The 21,237-nt window shown below is 40.9% G+C and overlaps 1 protein-coding gene across 11 annotated transcripts in view; it reads left to right on the top strand.

Annotated features, from left to right (window-relative positions):
- kst (spectrin beta chain, non-erythrocytic 5 kst) overlaps positions 1-21,237 on the top strand; it is a 157,598-nt gene that overhangs the window by 81,834 nt on the left and 54,527 nt on the right. For all 11 annotated transcript variants that reach the window (XM_069507425.1, XM_069507428.1, XM_069507423.1 and 8 more), the window contains 11 exons: positions 1,205-1,317; positions 2,221-2,345; positions 3,043-3,188; positions 3,590-3,692; positions 5,491-5,564; positions 13,700-13,793; positions 14,691-14,845; positions 16,321-16,429; positions 17,427-17,617; positions 19,024-19,252; positions 20,062-20,280. In XM_069507425.1, the coding sequence (XP_069363526.1) occupies positions 1,205-1,317; positions 2,221-2,345; positions 3,043-3,188; positions 3,590-3,692; positions 5,491-5,564; positions 13,700-13,793; positions 14,691-14,845; positions 16,321-16,429; positions 17,427-17,617; positions 19,024-19,252; positions 20,062-20,280 (1,558 nt within the window). The remainder of the gene's footprint in view (positions 1-1,204; positions 1,318-2,220; positions 2,346-3,042; positions 3,189-3,589; positions 3,693-5,490; positions 5,565-13,699; positions 13,794-14,690; positions 14,846-16,320; positions 16,430-17,426; positions 17,618-19,023; positions 19,253-20,061; positions 20,281-21,237) is intronic.

Below are 21,237 nucleotides of genomic sequence, written 5' to 3'. Positions count from 1 at the left end.
GATGATGGCGGGCTAACCTGGAAGGGGTATGGCAGTTTTTATTAAACCCATACCCCTTTGGTTTCTACACGGCATCGTACCGGAACGCTAGATCGCTTGGCGGCACGGCTTTGCCGGTAGGGTGGTAACTAGCCACGGCCGAAGCCTCCCACCAGACAAGACCAGAAATTTAGAAATTATAAAATTCCAAACCCCTGCCAGGAATCGAACCCGGGACCTCCCACTATTAATACCACATCGCTCACCACTGCGCCAGGGAGGTCGTCAAATATATAGTACAGCCGGCGACAGGTCGAGATGGCGTCGGGGAGGGAACACCCCGCACACCGGCACAGACCCCGTGGTAACCCGGCGCGATTGCCATCACGACATGTGGCGGACTATAGTAATTAAATGACGTAGATAGAGTAATAAAGGTAGATGCAGGAACGTTTGCTTTCTCATTCGCACTAAAAATAGAGCACAGATAATTGACTAATGTGATAAACAGAGACGCAGCTAACCTATTTTTTTGTCCCTTATCGTGTAACTGGTCCTTTTCAAGAATACATATAAGAAGTTGCAAAACAAACAACAAAAAAGCCTCAATAGCTCAACCGGCAAAGGAGTGGACTTAAAACCGAAAGGTCGACGGTTCAAACCCCGCCCGTTGCACTATTGTCGTACCTACTCCTAGCACAGGCCTGCCGCTTAGTTGGAGAGGAAAGGGGAATATTAGTCATTTAACATGGCTAATATTCTTGTAAAGAAATTGAGGATTCGCACCGCGTCGGATTATGTGCGAATCATATTTGCGTTTATTTGCGCGTTGCAGCGGTGCACGCGTTGCAGAGAGGTTTCTGACAACTGATTAGTTTTGCTTCAAAGTCAAAGTCAAATGATTTATTCAAAATAGGTAATAAATTACTCGTATTGATGGTCTGGTATGGTGTTAGATTTGTAAGATATAGTTTTTAGATATAGACTTCTTAACATAGTTGGCGCTGTAGGCACACGTTCGGATATTGTGACATATACATTCGTTTGATTGTTGTAAAAAATGAGAATTTGGAAAGAATGGCAATTTTAATTATTTGTGTTTGCAGTTCTAGGAAGTATAAAGATAAACGCTTGTTCTACGGAACAAGCGCCATTGTTATGACAGATAGGAAAGATAGGGCTGGTTAAGTCGATGGTTGAAGGTGTGCTATTCTTATATCCGCAGGTTCAAAGAGGTGATAGGTCTGGGCAAGCAGCTGGTGGCGTCCAACCCCGCCCTTGCGGACGTGGCCGAGACGGCGAAAATGCTGGAGGCAGAACAACAGGCTATTATAAAAGGTATGTTTTTTATTAACTCAAAGCAGGTTAAGGTCTGCACCCATTCGACGACCTCCCTGGCGCAGTGGTGAGCGCTGTGTGTCTTAATAGTGGGAGGTCCCGGGTTAGATTCCTGGCAGGGGTTTGGAATTTTATAATTTCTAAATTTCTGGTCTGGTCTGGTGGGAGGCTTCGGCCGTGGCTAGTTACCACCCTACCGGCAAAGCCGTGCCGCCAAGCGATTTAGCGTTCCGGTACGATGCCGTGTAGAAACCAAAGGGGTATGGGTTTAATAAAAACTGCCGTACCCCTTCCAGGTTAGCCCGCCATCATCTAAGACTGCATCATCACTTACCACCAGGTGAGATTGCAGTCAAGGGCTAACTTGTATCTGAATAAAAAAAATAAAAAAAATACGTAGTCGAAATTCCACAGATACGTACGAAACGATTTGCCTCCTCATTTCTAATTCGAACCGCTAAGATTTGGAAGACCCCTCCAGCATCAGGAAAATTGGTATTCCGGCTTTCGGTTACGAAAAAAAATACATAATTCATGTTTTTTGAAATTCTACTGCCTAGGGGGATGAAAGTTTGTATGAAAGTCCGTCATTTTTCAAATTATTTCCATGAAAATTGATATTTGGGTTTTATTACAAAATAAAATACGTTGTACCTATTTCAAGATATTTGCAAATTCTACTCTCGATTTTCTAAATACCACCCGAGCGTAGCCGGGGTGGGTTAGCTATAGTCGTCGCATTTTAAACTGAGTCGTCGACTTATCTGTCTGTTTCGCTCGCACTTACCGACGACCTGTAAGCGAAACAGACAGGTAACTCGACGACTCAGTTTAAAATTCGTCGATTATAGTATAATACATCCATGCTTGTCGGGAAATAAATTCTCAGTCTAATCCTCACAGAATGGCAAGCCAAAGACCTGCACTTGAAGCAATGTCTCCAGCTTCAGAGCTTCAACCGCGAGGCGGATCAGATCGACGCGTCCAGCGGAGCGCACGAGGCGTTCCTCGACTACAACCACTGTGGGGTAAGACTGCCATCTAAATCTTAATTTATTACATAAAAGGAAAAGCTGACTGACTGACTGACTGATCTATCAACGCCCAGCTCAAACTACTGAACCGATCGGGCTGAAAATTGAAATTTGGCATGCAGGTAGGTAGCTATAATAACGTAGAGGTCGGCTAAGAAAGGATTTTTAAAAATTCATCTCCTAAGGGGGTGAAGATAATGTGCTATCTCGCTCATAATTCGCGCCTACAAAATTATATATCTAAATATGCATGCAATCACACACTCCCACTTACACCTACACACACGCACACACACACACACACACACACACACACACACACACACACACACACACACAAGCACACACTCACACACGCATACACACACTGTTGTAATTTTATTATTATATATCTAAATATATTCTGTTAAAATAGTTTTAATTATAATTTTAAGTAATCTCTTTTGGCCTTCTGGTATACCTAGATTTAAATTTAAATAATAATTATGTATTTACGCTGTTGATTACTTTCAAATAAACAAAATAAAAAAATAAAAAAAAAACACACACACACGAGGACGGACGCGCGCTATGATTGGCAGACTGTAGACAAGGAATAAAGCAGGACTTTTTAGCATTCCCACGGGATAAGGAATGAAAAATATATAATATATTGTCGCTGATTGAAGCTAACATTATAGTTTGTTTTCAGTCATCAGTGGACGAAGCAGAAGCGCTGCTCAAACGTCATGAAGAGCTGGAAGCCAGACTGACTGCGCAGGACGAACGCCTGGCCGCTTTTGCCCAGAAGGCCCACAGCCTAGCTAACCAGAAGAACAAGCACTATGCTGCTGACCAGTGAGTATACTATTTACTCATGGTCCTGGGTTCGATTCCCGGGTCGGCCCAAAAATTTAGGAATTGGCTTTTTCTGTTAAGACATTCTTAGTACTAGCCCAGAGCTAGATAGATTGCGGTGGATCACCCCCCTTTGGAGAGCACGTAAAGCCGTCGGTCTTGCGCCTGATCTCTCTCCGGTCGTGCCGGACTTCCGTCCCATCGGGCTATGAGTGAGGGAATAGAGAGAGTGCACCTGTGTTTGCGCACACACTTGTGCACTACAATATTTCCCGTGTAATTGGCTAATCTCTATAGAGATTGGCCGCTGTGGCCGACATTCGGTCGTGGGGGCGTTATTACTTTAAAATCTCTCGAGAGTGAGGGAATAGAGTGATATAAGATTTTTACTTTTTGTCTAGTATCGAAGCTCGTCGCGCGGCGGTTCTGCAGAGGAGAGACAACGTGCGGCACGCGGCCGCCGAGAGACGCCGGGCGCTGTTAGCTAGCTTGGCTCACCAACAGGTTTGTAGATATCACAGACCACCACCTTTTTTTTTTTTTTTAAAGAATATTAGCCATGTTAAATGATTAATATTCCCCTTTCCTCTCCAACTAAGCGTTAGGCTTGTGCTAGGAGTAGGTACGACAATAGTGCAACGGGCGGGGTTTGAACCGTCGACCTTTCGGTTTTCAGTCCACTCCTTTACCGGTTGAGCTATTGACGCTCTAAAGACGCTACCTTTTTTTTTTTTTCCGTTCGGGGAGGAGGAAAATCCTCATGGATGCCTCCGGCATGCCCGACTCCAACACAATGGCCTACGGACTAAAAACCTCCTCCCCCCCTCCGCTCTATCTTTCAGGTAAAGACGCTACCTATAGACGCCTATTAGCCGAACACCCCCGATCGCCAAGCTTAGGCAGTTGCTTAGCATAAAAGTCGACCCACGCCCGTTCGGTACCCTCATTCCGCACACTGACTTCATTACGTGACTTGAGTCCACCAATCACAACAAAGCATTCTCCCCTGTCCTCCGCCGGGATCGTTCGTGAGGAGGAGGGTCCGGTTTACTACCAGGACCTCGTTGCCTCGGCGGGAAACTTCGGCAAGCTGCGGGAGTTCGCGCACCACTGGCACAAGAGGCGGAACAGCTCGGACCGTGATCGTGGACCAGTGGGTGTTTGAGGAAGGATCCGGACCGCGGGGCACGCGGGGATCTGCGTTTTGGTACACGTCTGCCCCAGAAAGAGGAGAAAGACAAAAAGGGACAAGGAAAGGATAGAAAGAATTTGTAGGGAGTCAAGAAGGCGGCCTGGGAAAGAGTCACCGAGCAAGTACCGAACGGGCGCCCTCCCGCGATTCGGCCCATATAACCGAGAGGTTGGTGGGGCCATGGGAGGTGGTGGGTTGTCCCCCGCCAACATTTTACTGTTTTGATTTCATGCAAAACCTTGTATATGCGAACTCTTGTGGTTGAATTCTCTGTGATAAATAATATCTGTCGCAATAATTTTAAATACACATCAAAAATTGCGAACCGGCAAGAATCGAACCCACGTCTCCTGGGATCGCGCCCGACGCTCTAACCACTAAGCTACAGCCCGCTTACTGCCAGTGACGAAATTTGTAATGTGTATGCTCACTCAGTACTGAAGCGACTGTTTCTGCCATCTAGTAGCGACATTTTTTTGCAGTTATCGAAACTACTTTACTTTTTTTTACAAGTAAAAAGCAAGTATGTCATTTCTCGTTCAGAGAGCTGCATTGTAATATGGCCCTTTGAAAGTAGTTTCGATAACTGCAAAAAGATGTCGCTACTAGACGGCAGAAACAGTCGCTTCAGTACTGAGTGAGCATACACATTACAAATTTCGTCACTGGCAGTAAGCGGGCTGTAGCTTAGTGGTTAGAGCGTCGGGCGCGATCCCAGGAGACGCGGGTTCGATTCCTGCCGGTTCGCAATTTTTGATGTGTATTTAAAATTATTTAGAAATTTCCTTCAAGTGTAGGTGAAACACTATAAAAATATATGTCCCGGCTGTACTCATCCGGGATGGGTTTGAAACTAGTCGGGCTAACGTTGACTAAGCACGTGAGTACAGCCGGGACAGATATTATTTATAATGGAAATCACTCATGGTAGTTTAAACGCTAGAATTCTCTTTGGTTGACATTCACAACACTAGTGTATAAAAGTCTTTTCTTTTGATAAATCACGGAACACATTTTTAAATCATTTTTAGGGTTCCGTAGTAAATCAAGGATCCCTTATAGTTTCATCCAGTCCATATGCCAGTTATAGCGGTTTATATTTATTTTCAGTTCGTAGCAGCAACAGAAGAGTTGCAGGCGTGGATACAAGACAAAACCAGAACGGCTAAGGACCAAAGTTACAGGTATTTTCCTTTGTTACCTACTTTTTATGGGACTTGACAAAAAAACCGGCCAAGTGCGAGTCAGGCTCGCGCAACGAGGTTTCCGTACTACAGTCGTATTTTTTCGATATTTTACACGAACTATGATGCATAAAAATAAATAAAAATCTGTTTTAGAATGCACAGGTGAAGCCCTTTCATATGATACCCCACTTGATATAGTTATCTTACTTCGAAAATTGAAAGTACTAATTTTTAGTTCATTAGTTGTTTTTGTGTGATGTAACCACAAATTCACGGTTTTCAGATTTTTTCACCCTTATGTCTGCTATAAGACCTACCTACTGTGACGTTGTAAATTTTGAACTACTAATTAGCGTTTCGCTTTTAATTAAAATCTATTTTGTTCAAAGTATGTTGGTGCCACCTAGCATCAAGGTGCAGAACTACGCGTGGGTCGATGTTCAGAGTTCATTCGAGCCACAATAGATGGCGTTTGCTTCGTTGTCAATTGTCGTAAAAATAAAACAAAATAATTAAATAAAACCATAATATCATTTGTTTATTGTTAAGTCATTAACAAAACGGTTCTTATAATATATCCTTAGGTTCCGCAAATATTCAAAAATGAATTGGCTTTATGATCAAACTAACTGAGAGCGGCCACACTCGGGTTGCGTCTGGCAACACCGATTGCTGAGATTTAGAATTTTCCTGGAGTCAACATGTGAAGACGAATTTTTTTCGTTCCAGGAAAATCTCACTCTTTTTCGCCCATGGCTTCGCCTGGGAAAATACAATAGTATAAAATTTAGTCATCCTAACGTATTTCAATGTTTCATCAATTATGGTGAGTGAAAAATCAAGGAATGTGGATTCGACAAAATGGCGGTTTGGTTAGAGAAAATCCTAATTTTATGATTTCATTCCAGTTCCAGTTATTTTATCTTCCCAAATAAATGAGGAAAATAGGTTAGGATAGACTTAAGAATATTGTTTTTGTTGTGTATTTTGCTTGTGTATATTTAATAGTTTAAATAACTTCTTTTGTGTTTGTGTTTAACCAATTTGTATAAGGCTAAACATAGACAGTTACACAAGCTCGATATTTTGTTAAATGTGTTTTGACTTAACACAATGGAACAGACTTTTGCCCAGTTTCATTCACTTTTGAAGGACGAATTGTGTTATGAGGTATCCATTCGTTCCGAAACTCCAGCACCTACAGTGCTAGGTTTAAAGAAACAGTTAAAACAATTAATTCAGGAAATTCCTTCTGAATCAATTTTAGAGACAGATTTCTCTTCTGAAAGTGAGTTAGGGGTTATTACTAAAAAACTTCAAGACTTAGAAGATTTATTAAAAAAGTGTTCTGACACTAAAGATAGACATGCCCTCTGTAGGTCTAAAGCTTTAGCTTCACATTTGTACTTTAGAATTTTGAGAATACAGTGTTCCGAACTCAGCTTAATAAGTAGGAAGAGTGAATTACATACAAAGTTGCAGAGTTTGATTTCCAGATTAGATGCTGACAATGAGTCGTCTCACGACGAATCACTGGATTCCGAGAGTACCGCCGTTGACTGCACTGGTGATAAAAATGTGGCCAAGTGGAAGTTAAATTTCAACGGACAGGGTGATCCGCGCAGTTTCATCGAACGCGTTGAGGAATATAAAAGATCTTATGGCGTTTCAGATGGAAAATTATTTGTTTCTGCATTTCATCTTTTTACAGGCCGAGCATTGTTATGGTACAGAGGCAACAAATGTCAAGTTTCGTCTTGGTCAGAATTGAAAACTTTATTTTTAGAGGAATTTGATGCAGTAGATTATGACTACAGGTTGCTAGGTGAAATTCGAGCAAGAACACAAGGCTCTGAAGAACCTGTGTCTATCTATTTCGCTGTAATGTTTGGCATGTTTTCAAGGTTGTCAACACCACTTTCCGAAGAACAAAAGTTACAAATTTTATTACATAATATTCGCCCTTTTTACTCAGAACAATTAGCTCTTGTTGACATTAAGTCTGTCGCAATGTTGAAGGAAAAGTGTCGCAAACTAGAGGCTGCGAGGCAGCGTTCCGCCTTATTTTCTGAGCCTACTAACAGTAAGGCAACTTTAAGTTCAGAGTTTGCTTACAAACAAGTGACAAAACAGATAAACACACTTTCAGTCACACCTGCACCTAAGGTTGATACAAGTAAAGGCACTGATTTTACGAAAACAAATAAACAACTATGTTACAAGTGCGGCAAGGGTAACCATTCCTTTAAATTTTGCAGGACAGTTCCGAAATTTATTAGATGTTTTTCGTGTGGACGTCAGAACTTTACAGTAAAGACATGTCCAAGTTGTAGTAAAAAGGCGACTAGTAAACCCGCTCCGGACAAAAATTCAAAAAACTAAGTAGTAAGAACTGTGCAGAGACACAAGTAAAGAACTTGGTCATTAACAACAAAACATCCCTTTTACCTGACACAGTTCTGTATTCAGTGGATAAACGAGACTTTAGGCCACATTTAAAGGTTTTTGTTGACGGTTTTGAGATTACAGGTTTACTAGATTCCGGTGCTTGCGCGTCAATTTTGGGTAACCAGGCGCACAAGGTTTTTTTGAGATTCGGTTATAAATTGCATAGCAGTATTGATACCACATTTTCAGTGGCAAATGGAGACAAACTTGATTGCATGGGTTATATGTTTATTCCGATTACTTATAATTCCGTAACTCACATAATAAAATTTTTTGTAGTACCCTCTATAATAGCGGATGTTATTTTTGGCTGTGACTTTTGGAAAACATTTCAGTTAGCCCCTGGCATTTTTGATAATTTAGAATTAATTAAGGCACCTTCTCAATTTTACAATATTTGTGCGATTGATAATGAACAAATTCATACCATCACTTCTTTTGAAAACTTATCATCTCAACAGAAAGAATTAGCCCAATCTGTAGTAAATAAATTTTTAAATATTTCTTCAGAGAAAATTGGATTGGGTAGAACAAAATTAATTGAACATGTTATTGACACCGGTGATGCCTTGCCAATAAAAATAAAACAATATCCACTTTCTCCCGAAAAGAAGGAAGCTTTAAGTAAAGAGTTAGATAGGATGCTGGAAATGGACGTAGTTACTCCGAGTGAAAGCCCTTGGAATAACCCAGCAATTTTAGTGAAAAAGGCAAATGGAGACTGGAGATTTTGCCTAGATTGCAGGAAATTAAATTCAGTGACAAAGGGGGATTCATACTCAATACCGTACATTCCACAAATTCTAGATAGCTTGAAAGAGGCAAGGTTTTTATCATCGATTGATTTAAGTTCAAGTTTCTGGCAAATTCCGTTAGCTAACGACTCTCAGGAAAAAAACCAGTTTTACAGTTCCTGGTAGAGGGTTATTCAAATTTAAAGTCATGCCGTTTGGCCTATGCGGTGCACCAGCACGACAGCAGAGGTTAATGGACCAGTTATTTAATCAAAATTTTTGTAGTGATATTGAAAATGGAATAGTATTTTGTTATATAGATGATATTGTTATTTGTTCTGCTGATTTGAAACCCATTTAATTTTATTAAACAGAGTTCTGGATAAACTAAAAATGGCTCAACTATCCATAAATTTTGATAAATGTAATTTTTTTCGAAACTCTTTGAAATATTTAGGGTATATAGTGGATGAATTTGGTTTACGCACAGATCCTGGAAAAGTTGCCGCAGTTTTGAACTTTCCGACCCCAAAAACTGCACAGGAGGTAAAGATTTTCCTAGGCACTTGTTCTTGGTACAGGCGCTTTATTAGGAATTTTTCAACCATCGCTGCACCACTCAATAGACTAACGAGTAAAGGAAAGAACGCACCTAAATTTGAGTGGAGCGAACAGGCAGAGGTAGCATTTAATACATTGAAGAATGCGTTGGTAACCGCACCTGTTCTTGCGGTACCGAATTTTGAAAAACCATTCAAAATACATTGTGATGCTTCTGCATATGGTGTTGGCGGTATGCTAACGCAAGAAACCGATGGTTGCGATCATCCCATTGCGTATGTCAGTAGGAGCCTAAATAAAAACGAAAGGAATTACAGCGCGACGGAACGCGAGGCTCTAGCTGTGATTTTTGCAGTGGAGAAATTTCAGGCTTATTTTGGTTCCAAGCCAGTCACAATTATCACAGACCATGCATCCCTAAAGTGGTTCTTAAATTTAGAAAATCCCTCAGGACGACTCGCCAGATGGGGTTGTAGATTATCACAGTATAATTTTGTTATCGAACATAGGAAGGGTTGTGATAATGTAGTTCCGGATACCTTGTCGAGACTCATACACGTAGATGTAGTTGGTGATCGTAATGATAACTCTAGTCAACAAGTTTTGGTAGATGACTGGTATGACAAAACATTTAATGGCTGTAAAATCAATCCAGCAAATTTTCCGAATTTTAGTATTTTGAACGATAAACTATATCGTTACAGTAAATGTAAATACCAGCTTCTCAGTGAGTTCGACTGGAAAGAGGTAGTCCACAAGAACGACATCCTTAGAATTATGCAACAAAACCATGCAGATGCAACTGCAGGTCATTTTGGTGTGTTCAAAACTCATCGCAGATTATCCCTCAGATATTTTGGCGTGGTATGTATAAGGACGTGGTTGAGTACGTTAAGAATTGTGATACTTGCTCTGCGTATAAACACACGACATCAGCCACTCCAGGTCTGCTAGGGAAGCCTAAAGTCTGCGAGAGACCTTTTCAGGTCATTTCGGCTGATTTAGTCGGACCTTTGCCTAGGTCTAAATCAGGATTTACATTTCTTTTTGTGGTGACGTGTTGTTTTTCGAAATATACAATGTTGTTTCCGTTACGGCGTGCCACAGGTGCCGCTGTTGTTAAAGCGCTAGAGAATTTTGTATTTTTGAACCATAGTGTTCCAGAGACTGTGATTGTGGACAATGGGTCCCAATTTACAGGATCTGAATTCCGTAATCTCATTAAGCGTTATAATATTCCGAAATTACACTACACACCACTGTACACTCCGCAAGTTAACCTTGTTGAGAGGTACAATAAGGTTGTTATGACTGCTGTAGCCGCTTTTGTGAAAGATAACCACAGGTCCTGGGACGAAAACCTGTACAAGGTCCAGTTCGCCATAAACAGTGCGGTTAATGAATCCACTGGATTCTCCCCGTTCTTCCTTGTCCACGCTAGAGAACCGGTTTTAAATGGTTCCTTCTATAAGGACACGGATAAGGAGTACGAGGCCGGAATTCCAAGGGAGGAATACGCAGGAAAGTTTGGATCTTTGGAGGACATATTTGGTCAGGTTAGGAGAAATTTGTTTCAGGCTCATGCAGAGTATGCAACGCATTACAACTTAAGGCGTAGGTCTGCAAGCTATTCTGTTGGGGATATAGTGTGGAAAAAGACCTATCCACAAAGCGACGCTACAAATTTTTTCGCAGCTAAGCTGGCACCTAAGTATGAAAAGTGCAGGGTTGTCAAGGTTTTGTCACCTTTGGTTTATGAACTAGTTAGAGTAGCTGACAACCACCCAATAGGCACTTGGCATATTAAGGACATTAAGAAGTAGATATTTGCCATTACTTAGTTTGGTCTAAACTGTTTGAATATTTAAGTTAGCAATATTCAATTAGAAATTTGAATGAGTGTAGTGATGTTCTGAGTTAACAGTTACATTACCATGGTTCAGTTGAGGAGGAATGTAGTGGATGTATGTAGGGATGAATATGTGATGATTGGAATGCTTGTGGTAGACCAACCGGTTGAGAAAGTAAAAATGCAAATATCGTACTTTGGGGATAACGAAAAGGGGGGGGTTTTGTGTTTTGTTTTCGTTTTCCTTCTAGATAATGGATCATTTCTGTTATTTTTCCGATTCTGTTCCGAGATCTATTTTCTAGGAGAGTTATTTCGTTTTTTTTTTCTCATATTCCGATTTTGATTCGGTTTTATTTTTCCGAATGGGATAGAGAACGGTTGCCATATCAGATGGACCCGTTCACAACCAGTTTTTCCGTATTTGTTGAGTAACAAATATTAAGTTGGTAGTTTAAAAGAGTGAACCACCGTAGGCCTAGACGCATTCTATCAGTCAGCTGAAGAATGATGCCAAGATGTTTCCACTCAAGTGTCTTAGACACCATGAAGTTTTTTTGTATATATTCTTTTTAGAAGTTAGGGTTGTGTAGTTAAGTATAATGTATAAAACCTTACACTGTTTTCAGTATATTTATTTTGTTAGACAATTTTCCTTGTTAGTAGTAGATGTGCGTTCACGCGTAACTTCTGTGTTTTTTTTTTTTGTTTGTTTGTTTGTTTCAGGCAAATTGTTAGTAGTTGTTGGATGACGCTGAGGGCAGCGTGGTTCAACCTGTTGAACCTTTTCGTAGGAGGGGAAGTATTGTGACGTTGTAAATTTTGAACTACTAATTAGCGTTTCGCTTTTAATTAAAATCTATTTTGTTCAAAGTATGTTGGTGCCACCTAGCATCAAGGTGCAGAACTACGCGTGGGTCGATGTTCAGAGTTCATTCGAGCCACAATAGATGGCGTTTGCTTCGTTGTCAATTGTCGTAAAAATAAAACAAAATAATTAAATAAAACCATAATATCATTTGTTTATTGTTAAGTCATTAACAAAACGGTTCTTATAATATATCCTTAGGTTCCGCAAATATTCAAAAATGAATTGGCTTTATGATCAAACTAACTGAGAGCGGCCACACTCGGGTTGCGTCTGGCAACACCGATTGCTGAGATTTAGAATTTTCCTGGAGTCAACATGTGAAGACGAATTTTTTTCGTTCCAGGAAAATCTCACTCTTTTTCGCCCATGGCTTCGCCTGGGAAAATACAATAGTATAAAATTTAGTCATCCTAACGTATTTCAATGTTTCATCAATTATGGTGAGTGAAAAATCAAGGAATGTGGATTCGACAAAATGGCGGTTTGGTTAGAGAAAATCCTAATTTTATGATTTCATTCCAGTTCCAGTTATTTTATCTTCCCAAATAAATGAGGAAAATGGGTTGTGGGTGGACTTCTGAAAACCATTGGTGGCCAGGAGTTCAATAGGTGAGTTGTGTTTGATCGGGAAAATTCCACGTGTCGAAGTTTTCACACAGCACAAATTATAATCTTGTTTTTCTTTGTTACAGGGTTTACGTTTACGTTTACGTTTACGTTTTACGTTTAGCTTCAGTTTTCCGTTTTAGTTTTCCGTTTGCGTTTTCGGTTTTCGTATTTATTTCTTTTGCACATTCACGTTGACAACTTAATTGCTATGGATAAGACTTGGTGAAAGTCTTTGTAATGAAGCATTTCGGTTGTGAAGAATCGAATAAATTGAGTTTTGGATCTTGGCCGATGCCGTCCAGCTACCTTGCAGTCTTCGCACCTACAAGTAAGCAAATGTTTGTATCCTGCAACAGTTTAGTGAACCTTCTTAGTGTATGTGTACAGTAAGAACCCCGTCTTTACTACTGAGCTTTTATTTTGAAACAATTTTATGAATTTTACTGTGTCATTGTCTATTCCATGCCAATGGCATCTTAAATTTAAAACATAGATTTTATGTACTATCTACCTAAGGCATTCTAATGTATCTAAATTAAGTCTTGGCATTAAGCTAGAATAACTAAGTATTATTAGCCATCACTATGTATTAAGCGACCCCGGTAAAGGTTACATTAAAAACAATTTTGCCTAACATCTAGCAAATTTCATTTATAACACCTCATATACATTACAAGGGAGTCGACGGCTAGCTTCTATTCTTTACTAGGTAGATAGATCAAGTAAAGTAAATTTTTTTCCTCTAATCTTTGTAAGGTGGTAGATTATTCCGTATCCGGGTATATTTCCATTCCGCCCAATTTGCCACCCTTACACTACCTACTACCTTCTAGGTGAACGGGAAGTACCCTGTAGATTTCTTGACAGACCGACAGACAGGCAGACAACAAAGTGATCCTACCCCGGGATGCAAGCTCTATCTGTACCAAATCGGTTGAGTGGATGGGCCGTAAAACGCTAGCAGACAGACAGACACACAGACACACTTTCGCATTTATAATATTATAGTATGGATTTTGAATGGTAGATTAAATTATTTTTTTTTGCGTTTTATTTCCAGAGACTTGGCGAATTTAGAGCGGAAGCTGCAAAAGCACGAGGCGTTCGAGCGGGAGCTGCAAGCCAATGAGAAGCAACTGAGAAATGTTGAGAGCGTGAGTTGTAATATTTTTTAGGGATCCGTACCTCAAAAGGAAAAACGGATCCCTTATAGGATCACTTTGTTGTCTGTCTGTCTGTCAAGAAACCTACAGGGTACTTCCCGTTGACCTAGAATCATGAAATTTGGTAGGTAGGTGGGTCTTATAGCTGACATTTGGGGAAAAATCTGAAAACCGTGTATTTGCGCTTACATTACACAAAAAAATTAAATTGTGGTCATAAACTAATAATTAGTATTTTCAATTTTCGAAGTAAGATAACTATATCAAGTGGGGTATCATATGAAAGGTCTTCACCTGTACATTTTAAAACAGATTTTTATTTATTTTTATGCATCATAGTTTTTGAATTATCGTGCAAAATGTCGAAAAAATACGATTTAGTACGGAACCCTCGTTGCGCGAGCCTGACTCGCACTTGGCCGGTTTTTTTTAAATAAAAATCGCGTGCAAACGTGGCGTTCACCTGATGTTAAGTGATTACCGCCGCCCATGAACATTTGCAATACCAGAGGAACCACTAATGTATTGCCGGCCTTTCAGGAATTTGTTGGTCCGCCCCTTGAACACACGACAGACGGACAGACAGACAGACAACGAAGTGATCCTATAAGGGTTCTTTTTTTGAGGTTCTGAACCCTTTTTTTTAATAGAGATAGCGAGCAAACGCGCAGGCGGGTCACCTGATGTTAAGTGATTACCGCCGCCCATGAACATTTGCAGTACCAGAGGAACCACCAATGTATTGCCGGCCTTTCAGGAATTTGTTGGTCCGCCCCTTGAACACACGACAGACGGACAGACAGACAGACAATGAAGTGATCTTTTTTTGAGGTTCTGAACCCTAAAACGAGAAAAACAAAACAGTGTCATAATGTAATTTTTTTGCAGATCGGTCAATCTCTCCAAAAGTCGGATCCGGCTCGCGCGACCGAAGTATCGGACAAACTGGACAGTCTCCACACGGCGTGGGAGGAACTAGTCGCGGCGTCGCGCGACAAGGGCTCCAAGCTGCGACAAGCGTCGCAACAGCGACAGCACAGGCGGTGAGTGCGCAGCTTTACATTCAGAGTGGAACCAGAACGCTGGCAAAAACGAAGACAGGTGATAGTACTGATGATGAGTGATATGATACCACAAAAATGTGAAAAAATCAAAAAAAATCCTATAATTTTGGAAATGTTTACGATATATTGCAAATAAAACATCTGACTGACGCTAGAGGGCAACGAACGTTGCGTAAGTAGGGCACTCGGAGTCGATGCCGCATGGGGCATTGACTCGAGTTTTGCACGTTATACATTGCGAGTTTGAAAAATATCATCATCATCATGATCAACCCATCACCGGCTCACTACAGAGCGCGGGTCTCCTCTCAGAGTGAGAAGGGTTTTGGCCATAGTCTACCACGCTGGCCATGTGCGGATTGGCAGACTTCACACACCTTTGAGAACATTATGGAGAACTCTCAGGCATGCAGGTTTCCTTACGATGTTTTCCTTCACCGTTAAAGCAAGTGATATTTAATTAATTAAAACGCACATAATTCCGAAAAGTTACAGGTGCGTGCCCGGGATCGAACCCCCGACCTCCAAGAAGGCGGACGTTCTAACTACTAGGCTATCACTGCTTTAAAAAAAATATATTATTACTAAAACTACAAAATGAGGCAAATGGTTATTGGTATTGGATTGTGTTTAGGTAGCATAACGCTAAGTTTTTGCTAGCGTTCTGGTTACACCCTGTATAGTGAGAAATGGGCTGACCTCATCGGTCAGATCCTGATCTTTTGTGAAAATTTATAATTTTGCCTATTTAGAATTTTTGCATGACATATTTATTTTTAACTGTTATTTTAATTTAATGTTCTTTTTTTTTGGTATATTTATGTTAATTAGTAATTTAATAGTGTAATTGGAATTGACGGATCGGGCTGAGATATGGCATGCAGATAGGTATTATGACGCAGGCATCCGCTAAGATATATATAGAATTAAACTTGACTTAGATTGTAAAAATTTTTAGAATTAATTAAATTATTAGAATTTTATTAATTGTGTTATAATAGAAAAAAATTTGCATGCCAGAAATGGCCGATTACATTGATTCTTACTTACCTTTAAAATTAACTACCATTGTGACATGTATGCTAGCAAAATAAAGGATTTATGATTTATGATTTATTTATAAGAAAGTAATTTTAAAAATTCCACCCCTAAGGGGGTGAAATACGGGTTCGAACTTTGTGTAGTCCACGCGGACGAAGTCGCGAGCATAAGTTAGTATTCAAGAATATATCGGTTGGATATATAACTTGGACGCAGCACCAAGGAGAAGTGAAAGCATGAAAACAGCTGGAGTCATTTATTCACTCAAATTTAAACTTTATTTCGCATCACTAAGGTTCGATTTCGATTATACAAAGTGTGAGAACATGTTCCACGATTTGATGATTGGTCTCGTAATGAACCCCTTCTGGAGTAGGATGATGAGATTGTAACTAGATCCTTTCCATCACCAGCTCGATCGAAGATGCGAAGACGCGGCTGGTGGAGCTGGAGCGCTCTCTGACGAGTCGAGAGCTGGGCACCGACTTACGATCCTGCAAGCGGCTGCTTATACAGCATCAGGTATGGCAGCTTTCTTATTTTACTAAGAGATTGCTTGACAATAACTCAGATCTTTCTAAGTCAAAGTCAAATTTATTTTAACTCTAATTTTAATTTATTTTAATTGGGCTATACGTCCGTTCTAATTAAATAATCTAAATATATAAAAGGAAAAGGTGACTTACTGACTGTCTGACTGACTGACTGACTGACTGACTGACTGACCGACTGATCTATCAACGCACAGCTCAAACTACTGGACGGATCGCGCTGAAATTCGGCATGCAGATAGCTATTATGGCGTAGGCGTCCGCTATGAAAGGATTTTTCAAAATTCAACTCCTAAAGGGGTAAAATAGGGATTTAAAGTTTGTATGAAAGTCTGTCAGTTTTGAAATGTCTATAAAGAAGTTTTGTAAGCAAAAATATTAACATATTTTTGCAATTTTTTTTTTTGTTTTTTATTAAAAAGAATATTAGCCATTTTTTAAATGACTAATATTCCCCTTTCCTCTCCAATTAAGCGTCAGGCTTGTGCTAGGAGTAGGTACGACAATAGTGCAACGGGCGGGGTTTGAACCGTCGACCTTTCGGTTTTCAGTCCACTCCTATGCCGGTTGAGCTAATTAGCAGCATGACATATTTTATTGAGCTCATAATATGTTAAAATCTCATTGTTAAAGATCAACTCTAAGGGTGTAAAATAGTGGTTTAAAATTTGTGTAGTCCACGCGGACGAAGTCGCGGGCATAAGCTAGTCTAAATATATAAAAGGAAAAGGTGACTCACTGACTGACTGACTGACTGACTGACTGACTGACTGGTCTATTAACGGCGAAGTACAGGTTTGAAATTCTTGTAGTCCACGCGGACGTAGTCGCGGGAATAAGCTAGTTCGCTATGATTGGATTGTGTTTAGGTATTACAATAATAGCGCTAAGGGTTTTTACACCTTATATTAAATTAACATAATTAAAATTCGTTAAATTAATTAAATAATTAAATAAATTTCCATCAGGCCTTAGAACAAGAGCTCAACCAATGCGAGCAGCGGGCCGAAGCCCTAGTGGCGCAGGGCTCGGACCTTGTGTCGAGCGGACACTTCGACGCCGCTGCCATCGAGCGGGACTGCGGAGCCCTGTTGCAAGCTGCCAGGGCGCTCCGCCCTCACGCGGCCGAGCGCAGACAGGCGCTGGAGGCTAGCTTGCGGTAAGTCTAAATCTTTGGCCCATTTTATCTTTAAAAAACCGGTCAAGTGCGAAATGGACTCGCACACGAAGTGTTCCGGGACAAGAAAGCTTGGATTTGACTCGCTCCAGCACAATTCACGGGGCTGCAATTTTATTTTATTTTATTTTTATTTATTAAATTAACTAACGGCTACTTACACTAATACATTTAAAAAAAACTTAATTCTGAAAATATTACTTACTAAATGTAGTCGCCAATTATAAGTTAATACAACATTTACAAACATATGTGACAAAATAAAAATACAAACATCAATAAGATTCAATTGCTTGTACAGTATGGTATAATAATATTGTACATTGATTACTTGAAAAGAGCAACCGTCGAGTTTCTTGCTGGTTCTTCTCGGTAGGAACGGCATTCCGAACCAGTGGTAAATTAAACTAGTTGACGATTCAAAAGCACTTATAAAAATTAACTTGAATAAAAATATATTCTATTCTATTCATAACCACAAATTCACAATTTTCGGTTTTTGTCCCTTTATGTGTGCTATAAGACATTGCCACCTGCCAATTTCATGATTCTAGGTCAATGGAAAGTACCCTATAGGTTTGAATTCCCTTGACGGGTCTTCACACACACGACAGGCAGACAGACAGACATTGAAGTGATCCTATGATTGATGAGAACAAAAAGGAACCCCTTCCTTTTTCTCTGGGGATACTGAACCCCTAAAATTAGACCCATATTTCATACTTGGTGATGAGTAGGACAGAAGAAAATTTATGGTCTAGCGTATCAAGACATTAGTACCCATATTATAAATGCGAAAGTGTGTTTGTTTGTTGGTTTGTCCTTCAATCACGTCGCAACGGTGCAACGGATTGACGTGATTTTTTGCATGGGTATAGATAAAGACCTGGAGAGTGACATAGGCTTTTGCTTTATTTTTCTCTTTACTATAAATGTTTTTGGTACAAATAAAAAAAAAACCGGTCAAGTGCGAGTCAGGCTCGCGCAATGAGGGTTCCGTGCTACAGTCGTATTTTTTCGACATTTTGCACGATAATTCAAAAACTATGATGCATAAAAATAAATAAAAATCTGTTTTAGAATGTACAGGTGAATACCTTTCATATGATACCCCACTTATATAGTTATCTTACTTCGAAAGTTGAAAATACTAATTATTGGTTCATGACCTCAATTTTTTTTGTGTGATCTAACCCTAAATTCACGGTTTTCAGATTTTTTCCCCAAATGTCAGCTATAAGATCTACCTACCTGCCATATTTCATGATTCTAGGTCAACGGGAAGTACCCTGTAGGTTTCTTGACAGACAGACAGACAACAAAGTGATCCTATAAGGGTTCCGTTTTTCCTTTTGAGGTACGGAACCCTAAAAACATGTCTCTCACAGCTTACATAAATTCGCGGCGGAGGTATCGGGAGAACTCGACTGGGTGTCGGAGCGCAAGGCCGCCGCGTCCTCCGCGACCCTGCCGAACGACCTGCACGCGGCCCAGGCGGCTCAGAAGAAGCACGCCAAGCTGCGCGCCGAGCTGCTCGGCCGACAGCCGCTCATTCACCGCGTGTTGGAGCAAGGCCGACAGCTGCAGGCTGACGAGCAGAAGCCTCAAGCTTTGAAGGTTAGTGATGAATCTTTTTTTTTTTTCATTTATAGACTAGCGTTTGGCTGCAATCAGATCTGGTGGCAAGTGATGATGCAGCCTAAGATGGAGCGCGCTTGCCTAGAAGATGCCTATTCACTCTTGACTTGAAGGTACCCATATAATAATTGGAGGGGAAAACTGATGCTGGAAGGTTGTTCCAAGTTTTAGCGGTTCGAATCAGAAATGAGGAGGCAAATCGCTTCGTTCGTATCCGTGGAATTTCGATTTAATGTTTTACTTACAGTCGTCATCATCATCATCATCATGATCAACCCATCGCCGACTCACTACAGAGCACGGGTCTCCTCTTAGAGTGAGAAGGGTTTTGGCCATAGTCTACCACGCTGGCCAAGTGCGGATTGGCAGACTTCACACACCTTTGAGAACATTATGGAGAACTCTCAGGCATGCAGGTTTCCTCACGATGTTTTCCTTCACCGTTAAAGCAAGTGATATTTAATTAATTTAAACGCACATAACTCCGAAAAAATAGAGGTGCGTGCCCGGGATCGAACCCTCGACCTCCGATTAGAAGGCGGACGTCCTAACCACTAGGCTTACTTACAGTAGCCATCAAGAAATATTGTATATCGACCTTTAGAATGAGATTTCGGCTTTGTAGAGCGTTGCCTCTGTCACTCATACCTATATCACATTTTGTCGGTATCAACGACAGGGACAACGCTCTACAAATCTGCTATCTCGTTCTAAAGGTCGATGTACATTACTTTCGGCTGATACTGTATGTTTTCCCCATAACCTGATTTGTTTTTCATATTTTCCAGATCAAACAACTCTGTAAGGAGCTGGAGGAAGCCTACTCCTCAGTGTCCCAAGCTGCTGAAGAGAGGGCAGCTCGATTAGAAGCTGCACTCAAGGCTCAGCAGTTCCTCCATGATGCTCTGGAGGTGGACTCCTGGCTGGCGGACAAGGACGCAGCATTATCCTCAGCAGATGTGGGCAACGACAGGCACAGGGCCACGCAACTCCTCACCAGGCATAAGGTAACAATCATTCAATCAACCTGTGGCTCTACCGCGGTTGTTTGACAGCTACAATGTCACGATCGCAATCATCTCTGATTGGTTAATGCTCGCTCACTATTGGCCACAATGCATTGTTGCAACAAGAATTGCACAAATTCAGCCAATCAGAACAATTGAGATTGTAATAATGATTGATGCAGGTTTTAGACAATCGCCCTGCTGCTCGATTGCGGGAGAATGACAGCTACAATGTCCCGATCGAAATCACCTCTGATTGGTTGAAGCTCGCTAGCCAGAAAAGATATTGTAGTTTGAAAATCTTATTTTTTTATGATTTTAAAAGTTTCAGTGAAAAAGTATAATTTTTTTAGTTTGTTTTTTATGGTCCAAACTTGTTTTTTATGGTCGTCAAGCCGCTTTACCGTCTCGGAAACCCTTAAGTGTTTGCGAAGCCTCGTGTGATCTCGCAGAAATTGACGATGCGGCGTTGCATCGCAGTTTTATGTTTTTGGGCGAGGCCGCAACACTGCGGCATTAGAAAAATGAAGCCGCATCGATGCATTGACGCAGCCCAAAAATTTAATCACTTACGGCATATCGTACGAGAAAACTCTGACCATCCATTTCTAGTGAGCCATGGACCGCACTACCCGTAACCTACTTCTACTTGCGTTACGACGCATCACTGCGGGGACGCATCAAGAAGGACTGTGGCGGTTGCCACAGTACAAACTAGATGGCGCTGTTCAATCGATGACGGAGTCCCGAACAAATGTACCGCCGACAGTACTCGCACTAACAGAGTGTTCGGTAATCTGGACTATATATAGAAGTTTCAAGATACAACCGTCGGCCCAGCTGGCGCTACCGAGCACAACCAACCGCTCGGTGGGAGATCTCGAGCCTGCACACCGCTCCCGTACAGGACACACACAGCACAGAATGGCACACAGAGAATCGACTGAACGGGAATAC

The sequence above is a fragment of the Maniola hyperantus genome, chromosome 26, assembly GCF_902806685.2.
Source record: "Maniola hyperantus chromosome 26, iAphHyp1.2, whole genome shotgun sequence".
NCBI lineage: Eukaryota > Metazoa > Arthropoda > Insecta > Lepidoptera > Nymphalidae > Maniola > Maniola hyperantus.
The sequence above is the reverse complement of the archived record's forward strand: the minus strand, read 5'-3'. Positions and strand labels throughout refer to the sequence as shown.